General features: G+C 39.6%; 1 protein-coding gene across 2 annotated transcripts; it reads right to left on the bottom strand.

Annotated features, from left to right (window-relative positions):
• Window positions 1-4,992: 4,992 nt before the first annotated feature.
• Window positions 4,993-16,936, bottom strand: POLE4 (DNA polymerase epsilon 4, accessory subunit). Of its 2 annotated transcripts, XM_047851156.1 has the most exons (5): window positions 16,696-16,936; window positions 16,030-16,114; window positions 15,364-15,405; window positions 14,776-14,922; window positions 4,993-5,356 (listed from the first exon to the last, which is right to left on the bottom strand). In XM_047851156.1, exons 1-4 carry the CDS (start codon window positions 16,903-16,905, stop codon window positions 14,819-14,821), a joined length of 441 nt encoding a protein of 146 aa, XP_047707112.1. In that variant the 5' UTR covers window positions 16,906-16,936; the 3' UTR covers window positions 4,993-5,356; window positions 14,776-14,818. The 2 variants fall into 2 exon arrangements, with proteins under 2 accessions (XP_047707112.1, XP_047707114.1); XM_047851158.1 differs by lacking the exon at window positions 14,776-14,922.
• Between the last annotated feature and the right edge of the window lie 4,949 nt (window positions 16,937-21,885).

Genomic DNA, 21,885 nt, shown 5'->3' with positions numbered 1-21,885 from the left:
AGAAGGAATATACATCATAAAAGCCATATATGCAAGGCCCACAGATAATATCATCTCCAATGGGGAAGAACTGAGAGCTTTCCCCCTGAGATAAGGAACACGACAGGGATGTCCACTCTCACCACTGTTCAACATAGTATTGTTATTCAACATAGTGTTGGAAGTCCTAGCCTCAGCAATCAGACAACAAAATGAAATAAAAGATATCCAAACTGGCAAAGAAGTCAAACTTTCACTCTTCGCAGATGACATGATACTCTACATAGAAAACCCAAAAGACTCAGCCAAAAACTGCTAGACCTGATACATGAATTCAGCAAAATCGCAGGATATAAAATCAATGTACAGAAATCGGTTGCATTTCTATACACCAATAATGAGGCAACAGAAAAAGATATCAGGGAATCTATCCCATTTACAATTGTACCAGTAACCATAAAATACCTAGGAATAAACTTAACCAAAGAGGTAAAAGATCTGTGCACTGAAAACTACAGAAAGTTTATGAAAGAAATTGAAGAAAAGAAGACATAAAGAAATAGAAAAACATCCCATGCCCATGGACTGGAAGAACAAATATTTTCAAAATGTCAATACTACCCAAAGCAATCTACACACTCAATGAAATCCCAATCAAAATAGTACCAGCATTCTTCACAGAGCTAGAACAATCAATCCTAAAATTTGTATGGGGGGGCACCTGGGTGGCTCAGTCGGTTAAGCGTCCGACTTCGGTTCAGGTCATGATCTCAGTCCGTGAGTTCGAGCCCTGCATCGGGCTCTGTGCTGACTGCTCAGAGCCTGGAGCATGTTTCAGATTCTGTGCCTCCCTCTCTCTCTGCCCCTCCCCTGTTCATGCTCTCTGTCTCAAAAACAAATAAATGTTTAAAAAAATTTTTTTTTAAATAAAATAAAATTTGTATGGGACCACAAAAGACTCCAAACAGTCAATGTTGAAAAAAAAACAAAAACAAAAACAAAGCTGAAGGCATCACAATCCTGGACTTTAGCCTGTATTATAAAGCTGTAATCATGAAGACAGCATGGTATTGGCACAAAAACAGACACATAGACCAATGGAATAGAGAACTCAGAAATGGATCAAGAATGGATGGCCAACTAATCTTTGACAAAGCAGGAAATAACATCCAATGGAAAAAAGACAGTCTCTTTAGCAAATGGTACTGGAAGAACTGGACAGCAACATGGAGAAGAATGAAACTGGACCACTTTCTTATACCATACACAAAAATAAATTCAAAATGGATGAAAGACCTAAATGTGAGACAGGAAACCATCAAAATCCTACAGGAGAAAACAGGCAGTAACCTCTTTGATTTCAGCCACAGCAACTTCGTACTTGACATGTCTCCAGAGGCAAGGGAAACAAACGCAAACATGAACTATTGGGACCTCATCAAGATAAAAAGCTTCTGCACAGCAAAGGGAACCATCAACAAAACTAAAAAGCAACCAACAGAATGGGAGAAGATATTTGCAAATGACATATCAGATAAAGGGTTAGTATCAAAAATCTATAAAGAACTTAACCAAACTCAACACCCAAAAAACAAATAATTCAGTGAAAAAATGGGCAGAAGACATGAACAAACACTTTTCCAAAGAAGACATTCAGAGAGCAAACAGACACATGAAAAGATGCTCAACATCATTCATCATCAGGGAAATACAAATCAAAACCACAATGAGACAACCTCACACTGGTCAGAGTGGCTAAAATGAACAACTCAGGAAACAACAGATGTTGGTGAAGATGTGGAGAAAGGGGAACCCTCTTGCACTGTTGATGGGAATGCAAACTGGTACAGCCACTCTGGAAAACAATGTGGAGGTTCTTCAAAAAATTAAAAATAACTACCCTACAACCCAGCAACTGCACTACTAGGTATTTATCCAAAGGATACAGGAGTGCTGATTCGAAGGGGCACATGCACCCCAATGTTTATAGCAGCACTATCCACAATAGTCAAAGTATGGAAAGAGCCCAAACGTCCATCAACTAATGAATGGATAAAGAAGATGTGGTATATATACACAATGGAATACTACTCAGCAATGAAAAAGAATGAAATCCTGCCATCTGAAACAAGATGGATGGAACTGGAGGGTATTTTATGCTAAGCGAAATAAGTCAGAAAAAGATATATGATTTCACTCATATGTGGAATTTTAGATAATCATGGGGACGGGAAGGAAAAATAAGATACAGAAAGGGAGGCAAACCATAAGAGCCTCTTAAATACAGAGAACAAACTGAAGGTTATGGGGGTGGGGGTTGTGGGGATGGTTAAAATGGGTGATGAGCATTGAGGAGGGCACTTGTTGGGATGAGCACTGGCTATGGTATGAAAGTGATGAATCACGGAAATCTATTCCTGAAGCCCAGACTACACTGTATGTTAGCTAACTTGACAATACATACATACATAACAAAATAAAAACTTAAATAAATTAAAAATTAAATTAAAAATTTAGTTCCTCAGTCACACTAACCACATGTGTGGTAGCCACATGTTGCTGGTAGGTGGCTACAGCATGGATACAGAACATTTCCATCATCACAGAAAGTTCTCTTGGACAGTACAACATAGAAGGGACTGACAAAGCTATTGGATGGAAGGAGCCTAGATCCCACAAGGACCCCATGGACATTGGATATGACTACAGTGTTTGAAGGCACCTGAATGGGACAGGATGACACAGTTGGTCAACACCTCAGAGCACTAAGGTTCAAGCTACCCTACCTAGTGGAGAATGAGCCCTATCAATTTGTCTCTGGGACTCCTTCTTATTGTTCATAACTAACCAGTGCCCTCTACTGACTGGCAGATTCTTCTTGATGTATTCGATCAGGTCTGAGTCTGGGAGCCATTTAGCCTCTGAAAAGCCTTAGAGGTTCCACTTTCAAAAGGTAATCCTCCTAGCTTATTTCCAAATTCCTGGGGAGATCTACCATCACTCACATACTGGAGCATATTATTATGAGCAAACAGCTTTGATCATGCACTTCTGAGCAGAGCCTCATACTTGTTTCCTTTGCATTTCACCAGATCTTGCATACAGGGACAACACATGCCTGAGGTTCAGGTAGCTTGCAATGAAAGAGCAGCAAGAATTCTATATTGCAATTGACACACTACTTAGCGTCTGGAGGCTTCTGGACCAGAATCCAGAGGAAAAGTGTAACTGTCATTTCTCAGGAGACTCCAAGGAAAATTCCTAAAACTGTCCCAACCTTAACCTCATCTGGCAGAAGAGAACACATCTACCAAATGGTGGTCTAATGGTGGCTGCCTTCACCAAGGGCTCAGGGAGTCAGCCTCCTCCTACTGGTTATGGCCCAGGAATGTAGGAGCCTCTGAATTCCTAGGTCACGTGCAGGCTTTATGGCAGCATTCCAAGACCACTTCTTACCACGACACTGGCTATTTTATAAATGATGAATCAGTTCAAAAGATACGCATGCAGGACTCATGGGCCAGGTATTGCGCATCGTGAGTACTGTATAGACAAGAAGTGTTGATATACTAGAGATCACCAATACATTAAATAGATTCAACAAACGGCTTTGCAGACTGTCTCACTGGGGCCCTCCTTTGGTTTGAATCTTTCTCTGCACCTTTGTGTGCCCAGTCCTTTCCGTGATACAGGACCTTCACCAGGTGACCTACAATATCTGGTGTTCCCCTCTCACTTTTTGGTTTTTTTTTGGGGGGGGGGGGAGGAGAGAGGTAGCACGAGCTGGGGAGGGACGGAAAAGGGAGAGAATCTCAAGCAGGGTCCACATCCAGCAAGGAGTCCAACACCGCAGGCCTTGATCTCACAACCTTGAGATCATGACCTGAGCTGAAACCAAGTTAGAGGCATAAGAGACTAAGCCATCCAGGTCCCCCCTACCCCTTACTTCTTAAAGAGTGGTGGTTGTTTTCCTTCACTTCCTCTCTATTCTAGACATTCTACATACTTCATCTCCCTCTGCCCTTAGGAGGGAGATTTACATTTTCCTGTAGACTAGTCTGTGAACCAGTGGTGGGAAGAAAATTTCTTGGGGAATTTGTTTGAAAAAAAATAATAAGAGAGATTCTTGGAGCTCCACCCCCTGAGATTCTAATTTATTAGGCCTAGGGGTCCTAGAAATGGGCATTTTAAACAAATGCCACAGATGAATCTGAAAAACAATCAAGTGTTTAAATCAGCTTCCTGCTGCTCTCTTTAACCACTACTCTCCAAGTACTTTGCCTCCTTCCTGCTAGATCACCCAAGCCTTCCCTTAAAAACCAAAATTTAGCAGGACCTAAGGGAGGGGAGAATGAGCAGTTATTATTTAATGGCTACAGTTGCAGTTTCAGAGTATGAAAAATGTTTTGAAAACGGATGGTGGTGATTGTTGCACTACAGTGTGAATATACTTAATGCCACAAAACTGTACACTTAAAAATAGTTAAAACAATAAATGTCACGTGATGTGTATTTTGCCACAATTTAAAAAATAAAAAAAGGAATGGGTACTGATACATACTATAATATAAACAAACCCTGAAAACATTATCTAAGTGAAAGATGCCAGACACAAAATACCATGTATCATATGATTCCATCAGTATGAAGATATTTTAAAATTGAGTGTGGTGATAGCTGCACATATCTGTGAATGTACTAAAAACTACTAAAATGTACATTTTAAATGGGTGAATGGTACAGTATGTACATTATATCTCAATAAAGCTGTTAAAATTTTAACTGATTTTAAAACTATGATCACATTTATTTAAACTTCTGAAGAACTTAAATGGCATCCCATAAATCCTGGAATCACATCCTGGTGACATACTGGGGGAAAAAGAAGCAAATAAATCAAAGGAATGAGGTTTAGAACAGCTGGCAAGGAAGATCAGAAAGATCTGTAACTGGGCATGGTGGTCCTCTGGTCACAGCGACAAGGACAAAGGCAAGATTATAAAACACACTATGTTGAAATTGATCAGAAACCTTTATTATGTTCCTCATCATTCATTAAGCAACCTACACAAATCATTTACTTTTTCTCTGCCTCAAACAGCATAGGCTGCATCCAAGCCTAAATGGAAGACACAGTAGGTGGAAGACCTTGTAGAGAAAAGCTAACATGTGAGATTTCTGCTTATCTCGGCTTAGGTGAAGGTAGGACAGGAAAAGCATATAAGTACAATATTCCAAATACTCCGTTCTTCAAAGATGAGGCCTGCAGGAGAGGGGTTGTCCGAAGGACGCAGGTGAAGGCTCACAAAACTGCCCAGCTCAGCAATCAATCCAAAGGCTCACAAAACTGCCCAGCTCAGCAGTCAATCCAAAGTTCCTTTAAAACAAAAAACAAAAACAAAAACAAAAACAAAGAGCAACATGTAAAGCAAGATGCCTCAAGAACTGGATGAGTGTCACAAACTGGGCAAAGTTAGAGTAGAAGCTGCTCTGGTACTGGCAATTCTCTAAGATCAAATTACTCATTTGGGGGAATATCCATCCAAAAGATCTCAGAGAAAGAACATGTCACTACAGAAAGTGGGCAGCTGAGAGTTAAGCATACAGGTCTAGAGAGTTAGAATGAGATGTGGGGAACAGAGCAAAGAAGTTGTTGTGTTAGTTAATGAGCATTTGGGGATTCCATACAAAGTGTGATTAATACAGAATAAAGGAGAAAAGTTTTCTAAGCAAAAAGTTCATAACCTTTTGAGAAACTTCCAGTTCAAGATGGGAGACTGAGCTCACAAATTTGTATGCCCTCCCTTCCAAGATTCCATTCAAAAGAAATAAAAGGTTTTAAAAAGGTATAAATCCACAATAAAGAATGGGGCCCATCAGCAGTTAAGAGATTTCAACAAAAAGCTGAATAGAAATCTGATTGAAGTATGTTTATAAATAGAAAAACAAATCAGCCTAGAATGAATAGAGGGGGGCAACAGAGGTGGTAGCCCATCGCCTAGGAGACCCTTGGGGAAATTCCAGCCAGACTCAGACACCAGGAATGACAGAAAGAAACAGGTCAGAAAGGGTTAGTGACCTGAGGATCTACATAAGAAACAGCTGGCCCCATCTCCCTACAACCCTTCCAGCATGGAGCATTACCAGAAAACAAAATGGGAAAAAATCAGGGGTTCTCTTCTAATAAACTAAATGAATTACCTGAAGAACTACAGGAACCTCTGAAAATGCCAGCTCCCCAAAGTAAGGCTTTCTGGACCCCAGCTTAACATCTGGTCCCACCCCAGCCCACCCTAAAGTAAAAGTGCCAGGCAAAAACCACCTTCCCATACACACACACAGCTTCCAAACAGACTTCTTAACTACCTCATTCCTAAACGGAATGGAAATTACTGGGAAGACTAGAGAGAAAGGAAAAATTAAAATTTATTAAAAAAAAACAAAAAAACCCTAGAATAAAACAGATAATTCAGAAAAGAACACAAGAAAACCAAGCAAAAATACCTCTAAGTTAAAAAAGAAAAAAAGAAATAGCCTCTGTGATAAAGGCAAATTCCTGCTGAGATCAACTGATAACCTGATTGAAATATTTTTAAAAAGAAAATCCTTCAAGCACTGAAGAGGCACCAATAAAAGTGAAATCTAAAATCTAGAGAAGGCAAGAACACAAAGTAAACCCAGCCTCCAAACCTGTTTTTGCCCTAAGATCATTTGCCGTCCAAAAGATAGAGCTGAGAAATTTTGGCTGAGCAAATCAAGAGTCAAATCTAAGAGTGTGCCCAAGAGAGAAGGTCTGATTTTTTAAAAAGCTACAGTCCCAAAAAGTGGCACTCTCAGAGTAACACTGCACTAGAATTAAATCAGCCCCTTCGCAGACTTGCCATCAGGGTTCACATAGATTACCACAGAGAACCAAGAATCCTCAAGTCTTGGATCTGGATTAAGGAGATTAATACATTCCCCTAGGTGCCGTGCAGCAGCAAATGAAAATCTTCTTTGGAGAAAGGTTTCATCATACAAGCCTCAAACTATCCAAAAAATAATTTATTCAAGTACATTGACCAATACATCAAGAAAGCTAGGCATAAAGAGGAAAAGACTATGAAACAATATCAACAGAAACAAGTCAGGAAAAAAAATAAAATAAATCGGCCTCAAAAATGCTTTGGATATTAATTAGACTGGAGACTATAAAACAACTACACTTACTTTGTTTAAACAAATAAAAGACTAGCTTCAAAACACCTGGAGCAAATACAAATAACAAACAGGCAAATGGAATTCACAGAACTGAAAATACAAAAACAAACTAAAAAATTAACAGAAAAGTTTAAAGGAGACAATTCACTGGAGAGAGAATTAATAAACTGGGAGATCAGAAAAAAACTACACAGAATGCAGCACAGAGAGGCAAAATTATGACTGAGGTTTAACATACATTTAATGGAAATCTTAATGAGAAAGGAGAAAGAACAAAGCAGAGCCATTATCTGAAAAGATACAAGCTGAGATTTCTCCAGGACTGATAAAAGACACCAATCCCTAGATTTAAGAAGCCTAAGCATCAGATACATAGAGGGAAATCAGCACCCAGATACATCCAAGTAAAACTACAAAAATATCTTTTGAGACATAGAGAGACAGAACATGAACGGGGGAGGGTCAGAGAGAGAGGGAGACACAGAATCTGAAACAGGCTCCAGGCTCCAAGCTGTCAGCACAGAGCCCGATGCGGGGCTCGAACTCACGGAGTGTGAGATCATGACCTGAGCCAAAGTCGGTCGCCCAACCGACTGAGCTACCCAGGAGCCCCAAAAATATCAAAGACAAATATAAAAATCTTAAAAGTATCCAAAACAGGGACAAATTAGCTTCAAACAATTAACAGATTAACAGTGATTTCTAAACAGAAACAATGGAAGTCAAAACACAGAATGAGATCTTCAACACTATAAAATTAACTTTCCACCTAAAATTCTATATTCAGCAAGATGCCTTTAAAAACCAAAGTAAAATATAGTAGAAAACACTATGAAGGTTCCTCAAAAAATTAAAAATAGAACTACCCTACGCCCCAGCAATTGCACTATTACGCATTACCAAGGAATACGGGTGTCCTGTTTCAAAGGGGCATATGCATCCCAATGTTTATAGCAGCACTATTGACAACAGCCTAAGTATGGAAAGAGCCCAAATGTCCATCGACTGATGAATGGATAAAGAAGATGTGGTATATATACACAATGGAGTATTACTCAGTGATGAAAAAGAATAAAATCTTGCCATTTGCAACAATGTGGAATTGAACTAGAGGAATTCAAACCCCAAATCTGGCTCTAGGTCTCGCTCTGGCTCTGCGCTGACAGGGCAGAGCCTGCTGGGAATTCTCTCCCTCTCTCTCTGCCTCTCCCTGCGCTATGCTCACCTGCTCTTTCTCTCTCTCAAAAAAAATAAATAACTTTAAAAAAAAAGAGAGAGTATATACTTTCCGGATAGAGGGAAAAATGAAATAACAAATTATACTTAAAACAAGGGCAAAAAACTGAAAAAAAAAAAAAACAAACATAAAATAGGACAAATGGGAAACACAAAATAATATGGTAGATTTAAACCCATATATATATATATATCACTAATTGCATTAAACATAAATGAACTAAGTGCTGCAAAGACTGTCAGCCTAAAGTTTTAAAAATAATCCAATTATACCGTTTATAAATACGGAAAGGTAAAAATTTTTTAAACGAGAAAAATACACACCATTCAAATACTAACAAAAGAAAGCTTTTAAGTTTTAAAAATATCAAACAAAATAATCTTTAAGGCAAAAAGCACAAATAAAAGTAACAATGATCAATTTATAAATATAAAATGTTCAAACACTTAACTGCTAATAGCCTACTGCTGACCAATAACACAGTTGATTAGCACATATTAATCACCTAGATTATTATTACAATATAGTCACCTAGAAAAAAATGTTAATAATAAAATAAGGAAGGAAAAATACATTTATAGGGCTGTACTGTAAAAAAAATCCACATATACTGAAGCAGCTCGAACCTGTACCATTTAGGGTACCTGGTTGGCTCGGTCAATACAGCATGTGACTCTTAATCTCAGGGTCATGAGTTCAAGCTCCACACTCGTCATGCAGCCTACTTAAAAAAAAAAAAAAAAATGCCCACTTGGGGTGCCGGGCCGGCTCAGTCAGAAGAGCAGATGGCTCTTGATCTTAGGGTTGTGAGTTCAAGCCCCATGCTGGGTACAGAAAGTACTAAAGAAAAAGAAAAATAAACTTTAAAAACAAACAGAGGCACCTGGGTGGCTCACTAGGTTAAGCATCCAAATCTTGATTTCAGCTCAGTTATAATCTCACAGGTTTGTGGGTTCAAGCCACACATCAGGCTCTGTGCTGACAGCACTCAGAGTCTAGTTGGGATTCTCTCTCCATCTCCCTCTGCCCTTCCTGCACATACATGCTCTCTCAAAATAAATAAATTTAAAACAAACAAAAAACCTGTGCTATTCAAGGGTCAGCTGTACTATGAAGAACTTTATGCCAACAAACTTGAAAATTTAGATAAAATGTAAAATTCCTAGAAAAACTACAACTCTTATGGGGGAAAGCAGGGCAAGACGACCTCAAGAAAATAAAATAAAATCAGAATGGTCCCAATACCATCCAAAAACATCAATCAAAAATCTTCCCACAAGGAAAATTCTAGGCTCAGATGGCTTCACTGATGAATTATACCATTCAAATAAGAAATAATTCCAATCTTACAAATTTTCTAGAGAACAGATCAAAAAGATATACATACTCTCCAACTAATTTGTATGAGGCTCACATTCGATATGAAAAAAATCTCCAATCTCTCTTTATAAACATTGATAGAGCATTTGCAATCTATTAAAATTAAACTACAAAAAACCTTAGAGTTAAGTATAATTAATGGGGAAACACTGAAAGCTTCCCCTTTGAAATAAAGATGACTGCTATCAGCACATCTATTCAACATTAGACTGGAGAGTCTAGGGCAAGAAGAAATTAAAAAGAAAAGGATTGGGAAAATTTCACAAAATTGTCACTACTAGTGGATATTACTGTGTAACTAAGGAAATCCAAAAGAATCAACAGAAATCATTAGAGTTAAACAAGATGCTAGGCACAAAATTAACACAGAAAACCAATTATATTTCTATACTATCAACATTCAGAAAATTAATTTTTTCTTAGAAAGATACCAGTAACAAGAGAATCAAAATTATTAAATACTTAAAGAAAAGCATCTAACAAAATACATCAAGATTTCTTCCCAGAAAATAAAAAACCTTAATTTATGAAACATTAAAGGGGCACTTGGGTGGCTCAGTCAGTTAAGCATCTGACTCTTGGTTTTGGCTCAGGTCATGATCTCATGGTTTCATAAGTACAAGTCCCGCATCAGCCTCTGCACTGACAGTGTGGAGGCTGCTTGGGATTCTATCTCCCGCTTTCTGCTTCTCCCCCACTCACGCTGTCTCTGTCTCTCTCAAAAATGAATTTTAAAAAAAAAAGGTTTTTAAACATTAAAGATCTAAATAAATGGAGAAATATACCATGTTCATGGACTGAAAGATTCACTATTGTAAAAATATAGTTTCTCCCCCTAAATAATCTACAGATTCAATACAATCCCCACCGATATGCTTTTTACATGGAATTTGACAAGCAGATCTTAAAATACACATGAAAGTGCAAAGAACTTAAAATAGTCAAGACACTTAAAGAAGGTGGGAAGATGTGTTCTTTCAAATAAAGCAACTATAATTCAGACTGTGTGCGATGGGCATGGGAATAGACACAACAGAAAGCCCAGAAACAGCCCTGATTTCTAACAAAAGTAGCACTGCAAAGAAAATAATATGGAAAAGTATCTATCTAAATAATAAGATAAAAAATAAATTGACCCTCACTTCAGTCTGATACACAAAAAGTCAACTAAAGTTTTATGAAAGACAAGAAAACTACAAAAATTTTAGCATATAGGAGAATGTCTTCATGACATGGTATGGGAAAAAGGTCTTAAACAGGAAAACAAAGAGCATTACCTATAAAGAAAAACATTAATACATTTGACTATCTTTATTTTTGTTAATGTTTTAATTATTTTTGACAGAGCACAAGGGAGGGCAGAGAGATGGGGACATTAGATCTGAAGTGTGCTCTGTGCTGACAGCAGCGAGCCTGACGTGGGGCCTGAACTCACTAACCATGAGATCATGCCCTAAGCCTGAGTCAGGTGCTCAACCAACAGAGCCACCCAGGTCCCCCACATTTGACTATCTTTAATTAAGAACTCATTTATTGGGGTGGCTGGGTGGCTCAGTCAGTTAAGCATCCTACTCTTGATTTCAGTTCAGGCCATGATCTCATGGTTAGTGAGGTCAAGCCCCACATCAGGCTCGGTGCTGACAGGGTGGAGCCTGTTTAAGATTCTCTCTCTCTCTCTCTCTCTCTCTCTCTCTCTCTCTGCCCCCTCCCACTTGTGCATGCCCTTTCTCTCTCTCTCAAAATAAATAAACTTAAAAAAATAACCTCATTCATCAAAAAGCACTCTAAACAGTGAAAAGCCAAGTCTAAACCAGGAAAAGATACCTGCTTCCCATATGCTGAAAAAGATTCATATCCAGAAAAAAGAAAAAGAAAAAGAAAAAGAAAAAGAAAAAGAAAAAGAAAAAGAAAAAGCATATACATATATAATTACAGTTATAGTTATGAATCAATAAGGAAAAAGACAAAATATCCAAGATAAAAATAAGACACCACCTCACCCCCAAAAAAGGGACACACGTATGAGAAGATGTCACCAGTAATCAGGGCAATGCAAATTAAAAGTACTATGCAATTATCATTAATATCCCCACCAGACTGGCAGAAATTAAATCCCAAGTGTTGATGAGAATGAGGAACAATGGGAATTATCATATGCTCTTGGTAGAAATGTCAATCAGGCATGCAAGAAGTATGCGCATGGGAATAGACACAACAGTATCTATTAGACAGCAGTATCTACAAAAGATGGAGTTATACATATCCTATATCCCAGCAATTTTATCTATACCCACATACATACATACATACATACATACATACACACACACACACACACACACACACACACACACACCTGGAGAAACGTGTAAGAATGTTCATAATGAATTGTTTATAACAGAAAAAAAAGTTATCCAAATATCCACATTAAAATGGTTCAGTTGTGGGGACCTGGGTGGTTCAGTTGGTTATGCATCCAACTTCAGCTAGGTCATGATCTTGCAGTTCATGAGTTCGAGCCCCGCATTGGGCTCTGTGCTGACAGCCTAGAGTCTGGAAGCCTGCTTTGGATTCTGTGACTCCCTCTCTCTGCCCTACCCTACTTGCATTCTCTCTCTCTTTCTCTCTCAAAAATAAATATTAAAAAAAAATTTTTTTAATGGCCCAACTGTAATACTGTCACACAATCATATGCCATACAGCACAAAAAACAAACGAGATATGTACAACCACATAGATGATATATAAAACTAAATCCCACTGTTAAAGGATACATGCTTATGTGCTAAAACTATAAAGAAAAATCAAGTAAGTAATTACCAAAAAGTCAGGATACTGTTAAGTCAGCAAAGGGGATGGAAAGAAGATCTATCACAAAGAAGGAATATATATGGAACTTCTGGGGGCTGATGCTATTCTATCTCTTAACCTAGCTGGTGGTTACAATGGTGTTCATTTTGTTATTTATTGCCTTTACATTTGTTATCTGTGTTCATAAGGAAAGGCTTAGAATATACATATATCAATACCTTTGCATATAACATCCAGAAAATTACCCAAGAAACTAATAACAGTTGCCTGCAGGGAAGACATGTCTAAGAGGGATTAAAGGACAGGAAGGGTAGTGGTAGTGTCCACATTACTGTTTTTCAACTACTTGACCTACAGGTAAAGCATGGGAGATTTAACTATGACAAAAAGATATGTTATTAGCCTTGACAATGTCAAAGTATAAGTATTAATGACACTAAGTGAGAATTAAGAGTGGGTTAAAAAATGGGAAAGGAAGAGATAGGCTCACTGATAGTCATACCTTCCAAAGTGGAGAGTTAACCAAAAAAATAGATATTTTAGTGTTATGTAAACTGTAAAGGTAACAAAGGAACAATTTGTTCCTTTTATAATGCCCAACATTATAAAAATAATGACATAACTACCAAAAATCAGAAGGGGGGAAGAGGGATTTATGGAGCAGTACAGGTTACCCAAATCTTCATTTATCACAGCAGGAAGTTAACAGATAACATGTATAGTTGAAAAACCAAAGATGAAGCATATTATTTAGAAATGTAAGTGACCACTTAAAAAGCTAAAAAACAGAAACAACAAAAGGGCATGGAGCACCAGCTGCATTTCATTGTAAGACATTAGATATTTGATTTTCAAGCATGGATATATATCGCCTTGATTAAAAAAGAAAAAAATAATTTTATACTTAGAACATATACATCTAAGGACATAAGAACATTTATTTTACCAAGTACAAAATAAGAGAATACTCAATCTACAAATGCTAAAATGGCCAAAATTCAGATATATTAATGTAGAGAGAACAGACGAATGCAACTACTGAGATTATTGGATCAGAAGATGAAAATGAATATATCCACCACTCAATAAATGACCATTTATGAAAAATCCAACCTAAGGGGCACCTGGGTGGCTCAGTTGGTTAAGGGACCTGACTCGGTTTAAGCTCAGGTCATGACCTCGAGGTTTGTTGAGTTCAAGTCCCCCACCCCCACCCCCCCACCAGCCAAGGCAGGCTCTGCACTGACAGTGCAGAGCCTGCTTGGAATTCTCTCTCTGCCCCTCCCCCGCTTGTGCACGTGCTCTCACACTCTGTCTCTCAAAATAAATAAATAAACTTAAATAAACAAATAAATTAATAATAAAAATAAAAATCCAAGCTAAGTACTATGCCATGGAAGAGGATAGAGGGGAAAACTACATAAGATCTCTCCACTTCTATTCTGTGGTACCCTCCAATTCATCATCCACAGGTCTGTAGTGTTATCTCTTTAAAATATGTATCTTATTATATACTCTGAAAAACTGGTCACTAAAAGTAAGCTGGTAAAGCAGGCTCTGAACATTTTTGGAGAACTGATGGGAAGTCTGTCACAAGAAGTTGCCTTCCTTAGGTAGGCAGGTAACAAGTTACTAAGAAAAATGAGTAAGCAAAAAAAGGATTAAGACAGACCTACAAACTGAAAGAATACTCAATAATCTAGACTTAAAGCTAGCTATGGAAATGTATCTTGAAACACATTTAAAAGAATGTATCAAAAGGGTGAGAGGCCCAGATTGATATGACGCAGAACAAAAGAGAAAAATAGTGATATATATGACACAGAACAAAAGAGAAAACTAGTGAAATAAATAAAGCCACAAAGGATTTGTGGAAATAATGAGGCTTGAAAGAGATAATGAGAACACCCTGGTATTGTAAGGGCAAGAATGAACTGCAAGTGCACGGCTTTCACATATTCAAGCAGAATTTGTGCAGGGAACAATAAGCTGATCAGATATAGTAATTAAATAGGAGAAATAGCCCTGAAAGAAGATAGCTAAAATAAGGTATCTCAAATATTTTCTATTTCAATGACAAGACTTAGTACACAAGTTAATCCAAAATTCTTAACAACAAACAGGCAAGTACATAATCTCCCAGTGGCAAAATAATAACTATAGGGCACCTGGGTGGCTCAGTCGGTTAAGAGTCCAACTCTTGATTTCGGCTCAGCTCATGATGAACCCCGCGTTGAGCTGACAGTACTGGATTCCTGGGATTCTCTCTCTTTCCCCCTCTCTCTGCCCCTCTCGCTCAAGCATGCGAGCTCTCTCTCAAAATAAACATTAAAAAAAATTTTTTAAATAATGTTATACAGACTGAAGAAGAAAAAAGAACAAGAAGCAACCTTTTAAATGTTGGCAATTGTTTCTGATCTCTAGCATTATGATACAGGGAAGATTATATCTAGGAATGGAGATTAAAGTATGAATCAAACTTTTCAATGTACCTAACTCCACTGGAGTCCTTATATTGCCTCTCATTTTTTATAATTAGCAATTTTCAGGAAAAAGTTCTAATGACCCAAGAGAATTAGAATTGCTAGATCTCACCAGATTTAACATATTAGTTTTTCCCATCTTAATGGGAAGTAGAAAGAATTATCACTAAACAGACAAGGAAGAACCAAATAGCAGTTTTATAAGATTTTGAACTCAGCTCATTAGCATGGGAAAGACAGGTGGAAATGATTATCCATCCATAGAGAACTCACCTTCCAGAAAAGCAAATTCATCCACGGCTTCTATTGCATTATCTGAAACACAATGTAAAGGGACACCTGACTAACTCTGGTCATTTGGACACCAACCTCTTAAAAAAAAAAACCACAACCCACATAGTGAAGGGCGTGAGGCTTTATGCAAATGAGGGCATTTATAAAATTTGTCCCTTGCTTTTGTGAATCCATTTCTACTCCACCACTAAATCTTACATATCAGCTGCCTCTCTACAAGAGTAGAAAAGCCCAGGTAAACACTGTTCGGTAAGGGGAAACCCTTTGCTCTGAAAGTCATCAAAGAAGAGTCTGGCAAAATGAAGGGAAAGTGGAATTAAGGTACACAAAAGTTTACACATGTACAAGGGTTACCAACTAAAAAGAAACAAATCAAACCCCCAGTTTCTATGGGAAAAAGTAGTGTCAAGTCTGATTCAACATAGCAGACAGCATAAAGGGGTATAATCAGCTTTAGCAACACATGGACTTTCATTCCCTACCCCACCACCTATACAGCCACCCAAAGCACTGGGACCCTAAAGGTAGGACTTTCTATCACCGTGGCAGTCCAAAGGGATGTGGCACCTTTCATCTTACAGAGGTGGCTTCCCCCAGCCCTCCCTTCTTTGCCCCCAGATACCAAATACCACAGTGACACTCTACCCAAATCTCTCCTCTGAAGGGTTTTCCTCTTTCCTTGTTGAGCACAGCAGTAGGCATCTTTTGCAATGGTCTCCACAAATAATTCCTGTGAGGCACAAGGGGAGAGTTGTAGCAATGGGTTCTAGCACAATTCTTGTGAGCCCTTCTATTTGAGTGGTGGGAAGGAGGTGAGGGGTGCTCAGGTGCATGGAAAGGTTCTCAGTCTGGACTTCATGACGATCTGCTCCCATTCCCTCTACCCCAGTAGGACGTGACACGTTCCTGCTCCCTCACTTGTAAATTCTCCAGACTCATTCACTTGAGATTCCCACAAGCTGTGTCAGGCATTGTAAAAGCAATTTAAAGTCGTTGTCCGTGCCCTAATGAAGAGGCAGGTGTGTTAACAAACCAATACAACTACTGAAAGTATGTGTCTCTTTCCCCTAGCGTTCCCTCTTAGACTTTTATCTCAGAATCTGGCCCCGGCCCCTCACCTCCGCATTCTTCGCACACCCAGTCCAGACCCTCTTCCACCCCGGCTTCACCCTCTCCCCAAGCCTCCCAAGACGCCGCTAAGCCCCGCCCCCAGGAAGGTTTCCCCCCCCAGGCCCCGCCCCTCGCCACGGCCCCGCCCCTCGCCACCTCCCCGCCCCGCAGCCCCGTGTGGCCTTCGCGCTCCCGCCGCACCGCTGCTCGTGCCAGAATGAAGATGGCTTCCTGTCCCGCGAGGGTCACGTCGGGGTCCGCCTTCACCAAGGCCTTCACTCGCGCTAACGGCAACCTCGAGAGACGAGCTCCGGGCACACTTGTCGGGGCCTGCGGCGGCGGGGCCGCTGCCTCCCCACTGGGCCCCTCCTCCTCGCGGGGTGTCCCATTTCCAGCCGCCGCCGCCGCCATCCGGGCCCCAAGCGTGCTGCGCGCGGCCGCCGACTGTGCGCGCGCATGCGACGCCGGCCCCTTTCCCGCGCGCGCCGAAGGCCACGCCCCCTGTGGGCGCGTGGCTCCGCCCCTTACGCGGCTGGAAGCTCCCGGGACTCGCGGCTGGGCGTGGCGGCTCTCCCTGCGCCGTCGCTACCGCGCTACCGCGGACTCATTTCCCGGTACCGGTGAACCTGTGGGGCCTAGTTGGGCCCAGGCACCGTCCCTTACTGGTCTAATGTGGTTGGGCCCGGCTAGTGCGGGGGAGGAGCATCCTTGGTCTGGAGAAACCCAGACCTGGCCCGCAAGAATGTCTCAGTCAAGTGATAAGCAAGTGATAGCCAAAGCTGAGAAGGGCAGGTGCCCCTGCGAGGCCTGGGCTTTCCGGAGGGCGCAGTGGACTGGGGGAAAAGGGTACCGAGAAGGGCGCGAAATCTGGACCAGTGTCAAGGAGAACAAAATGCCCTAAAAGGAGGTAGGACCTTGGCAGGCAGAAATGGGAGAGTTTCAGTCCTGACTGGAAACCATAAGAAAAAAGCACAGAGGCTGGAAAGTATGAAGTTGTGGCGATCACAAGCCTGTTCAATCGCGAGTTGCACCACAGTGTTGGCTTTCAAAGTTTTTGTTCACAGGCTCCGTTTACACTCTTAGAAGTTACTAAGGATCGCAAAGAGCTTTTGTTTCTGTAGGTTATATTGATATTTATTGTATTCGAAATTAAAGCAGTTTTAGAATATTTGATACATTACACGTTAACACAATGTTTTTCATGACAAGTGAACAATTTTTATGACAAGCACAAAGTGCTTCAAAAAAAAAGTTTAATGAGGAAAATCTCTTGAATGTATGGCTTTAATAGAAAACAGTTGGATTCTCCAGCTGCTTCTGTATGTTAACGTTATCACTTTTCACATAGATCTGGAAACTCCTCTGCATCTTCTTGAGAAAATGAGAATGAAAAGGGCAAATAGCATCTTAGTATTATTAAGAAAATAGTTTTGACGTCACAGACGCCTGCAGAGAGACTCTCAGAACACACACCACCCCCATTAGTCCCCACACCAAAGTTTGAAATCTGGCATAAAAGATCAGTTCACGTTTGCAATAACAGTTTGAACCTAAGTCTGTTGTTACAATAGCTCACATTTTTTAGCGGTTACTATGTGCATGGTTCAAAGTGCTTTACATTTATGTGTTTATCGAGTAACGATTTTTGTAATCCCCTTTTTGAAGTAGGTGATATTTTAACCTTTATTTTACAGTTGAGGAAGTTAAAACACAAAGTGGCTAATTTATCCACTGCAGAATGTAGTCAAACCAAGATACAGTTGAATTAAAGAATATCTAGTGTCTGCATTCATCAATGATGTAGTAAATGCTACATGACTGGATTAGCAGAGGCTCCAATAGAGCAGAGCAAGAGGCTGGGCAAGATTAAAACCTTCAGAAAGGAGTCTCTGGCACCGAAAATTTCACTACAATCTCCTTTAGGATCTCAGTCCAGAGTCCACCTTCAGATTACATTTATGGGCACTCCTGCACAGGGAAAGCTCCACACAAAATTCGTAAAAGCACAGCCAGATTCTTGTGTCCCCTTACAGTGGGACACTCCATGGAGCAATATTCTAACTATGTCAAAGTAGTTAAATACTAATGGCTGCCTAAATTCTGAGTTAACATAATAAATGAATTGACCACTTTGGGGACAGGAATTAGTTCAGACTTCCTGAAGGGTAGAGGCAAATTGGCTTTTGGAGGATTCTCTTTAACCCCTCTTTCTTCCCAGTTTTCTCTGTTATCCATATTTTCCCTACCTTCTTCCACTTCCTCCTCTTCCTTTCCCTTTCTTCTCCTAGTTCCTTTCCACGCCCCCCCCCCCATCAGTTGTCCACTTGGCCTAGTTCCATTCTCCTTTCCTTGGTTTTACCATCACAATAAGAAGACGTTTATTTAGACCACACAGCAGTTCATGACTATGAGTGTTGAAAGGCACTATGTCGTGTTAAAAGGGGAATCGTATTTTACTGTCCTTGAATTTTAGTGGTAAAAGCGCGGAGGAAACAGGAAAACAGGGGTCAAAAAAGCCACACACACACACAAAAAAGGTTTGCATTTCAACCATATAGGACGAAAGGCTAAAATTATCTTTAAAGGCTACAAGAAGAAAATTAATGCAAAAAGGAAATATTATGTGAACATTTTATGTGATAAACTAATGATTTAAGACAAGTTATCATCTACCCTCCTCGGATAAGAGTTGTATCCATTAGATATATATTTTGTGGAAATACATTTCATTTATGAATTATTTTTTTAAAATAATTTCATATTGGGACAACTGGGTGGCTCAGTCAGTTAAGCATCCAACTTCAGCTCAGGTCATGATCTCACAGTTCATGAGTTCGAGCCCCGCATTGGACTCTGCACTGACAATGCAGAACCTGCTTAGGATTCTGTCTCTCAAAATAAACTATAAAAATAAAATAATTGCATGTGTGTTGTATGTGGTTAAAACTCAGTTGAGTACATTTTAAAGATCTTACTGGCTTTATTCAGCAACTCATGAATTGGGTAGCATCCAACCTAGCAGATAGAAAGCAGCTCTGAAGATCTGTACAAGGCGAGAGATTTTTACAGACCAAAGTGAACAGGAGTAAGGAAGTTATACTGGACATTTGCTGATTGGTTAAAGCAGGGTTAGTTTCCCTATATGGAGCAGAGAGAAGTCTTAGAGCCAGGTTAGGAAACTTGTGTTCAGCAGGCAAGCATTGATGGGCTTCTAGAAAAGCCCTCCTTTTCTAGAAGAACGGAACATAGAAACTAGTTAAGTTTTGACTTGCTGACATGGGGCTTAGCATAAGCAACTCCATCCTGGACCTAATCTGGTTGCTTTAACATATACATATATGTATTTTACGTATATGTATGTGTACACACACACACACACACACACTCACACTTCCGTAGGGTCAAATGTTAAGTAAACCATAGGGAACACAAGGTAAAAAAAATCCATAGGACTGTTTTAAAGAGAAAGAAAAAAATATCATGAACCTGGCCATGGAAACCTTGGGATGCAGGAATCGCTTAAGCACTTGAAAGTCAACTCATCAGAAAGAGAAAGCATATGGAGAAAAAGAAAAGGAAGAAATAAAAGGAAAAGTGTTTTGGGGCGCCTGGATGGCTCAGTCGGTTGGGCGTCCGACTTCGGCTCCAGTCATGATCTCGCAGTCTGTGAGTTCGAGCCCTGCATTGGGCTCTGTGCTGACAGCTCAAGCCTGGAGCCTGTGTCTCCCTCTCTCTCTGCCTCTCCCCCACTCACACTCTGTCTCTCAAAGATGAATAGATGTCAAAAAAAAATTTTTTTAAGTGTATTAAATCTTTAAAAGATACAAAGGAATAGTTTACTCTTAATTCAGTATTTAAAGATATTGTTTAGGCAGTGTTCCCAATCCTTCCCTTCTAACTTTGATTGAAATGATAATAATTTGGAGGGGAGTTAAGGTGGTGGATCAGCATGGAGACCCTGAGTTTGTCTCATCCCTGAAATGCAGCTAGATCAGCACTAAACCATTTTGAACACATAGGAAATTGATCTGAGGATTAACACAAACATCTGCATAATTTGAGCCACAGAACTTCACAAGTGCACAGTTCTGAGAGGTGAACTGGGGAAGAGAAAAGTCGTGGAGGGTAGGGAGCTCTTTTGTGGAGAGAGGACAGAGGAAGAGAAAGGAAAACTTCCAAACTCTTTCAATGAAGCCAGCAGTACCTTGATTCCAAAACCAAAGACCCCACTAAAAAGGAGAACTACAGACCAATTTCCCTGATGAATATGAATACAAAAATCCTCAACAAGATACTAGCCAACCAGATCCAACAACACATTAAAAGAATTATTCTTTTAATAATTTTATAATTTTAATAATCCCACCATGACCAAGTGGGATTTATACCTGGGATGCAGGACTGGTTCAATATCTGCAAAACAATCAGTGTGATACATCACATCAATAAAAGAAAGGACAAAAACCACATGATCCTCTCAATAGATGCAGAGAAAGCATTTGACAAAATACAGCATTCTTTTTTGATAAAAACCCTCAAGGAAGTAGGGATAGAAGGATCATACCTCAAGATCATAAAAGCCATATATGAAAGACCCAACACTAATATCCTCAATGGGGAAAAAATGAGAGCTTTCCCCCTAAGGTTAGGAACAAGACAGGTATGTCCACTCTCACCACTGTTATTCAACATAGTACTGAAAGTCTTAGCCTCAGCAATCAGACAACACAAAGGAATAAGAAGCACCCAAATCGACCAGGAGGAAGTCAAACTTTCACTCTTCACAGGTGACATGATACTCTACATGAAAAACCCAAAAGAGTCCACCAAAAACGGCTAGAGCTGATCCATGAATTCAGCAGTCACAGGATATAAAACCAATGCACAGAAATCAGTTACATTCCTATATACCAATAATGAAGCAACAGAAAGAGAAATCAAGGAATTGATCCCATTTACAATTGCACCAAAACCCATAAAATACCTAGGAATAAATCTAACCAAAGAGGTGAAAAGTCTATACGCTGAAAACTATACAAAGGTTGTGAAAGAAATTGAAGAAGACATTCACACACACACACACACACACACACACACACACAAAACCTGGAAAAATATTCCATGCTCCTGGATAGGAAGAACAAATATTATTAAAATGTCAATACTACCCAAAGCAAACTACATAGTCAATGCAATCCCTATCAAAATAACACAAGCATTCTTCACAGAGCTAGAACAAACAATCCTGAAATTTGTATGGAACCAGAAAAGACCCTGAATACCCAAAGCAATCTTGAAAAAGCAAACCAAATCTGGAGGCATCACAATCCCAGACCTCAAGCTGTATTACAAAGCTGTAATCATCAAGACAGTAGGGTACTGGCACAAAAA

Source organism: Prionailurus viverrinus, chromosome A3 (genome assembly GCF_022837055.1).
Source record: "Prionailurus viverrinus isolate Anna chromosome A3, UM_Priviv_1.0, whole genome shotgun sequence".
Lineage (NCBI taxonomy): Eukaryota > Metazoa > Chordata > Mammalia > Carnivora > Felidae > Prionailurus > Prionailurus viverrinus.
This window is presented reverse-complemented; position numbering and strand designations above follow the sequence as displayed.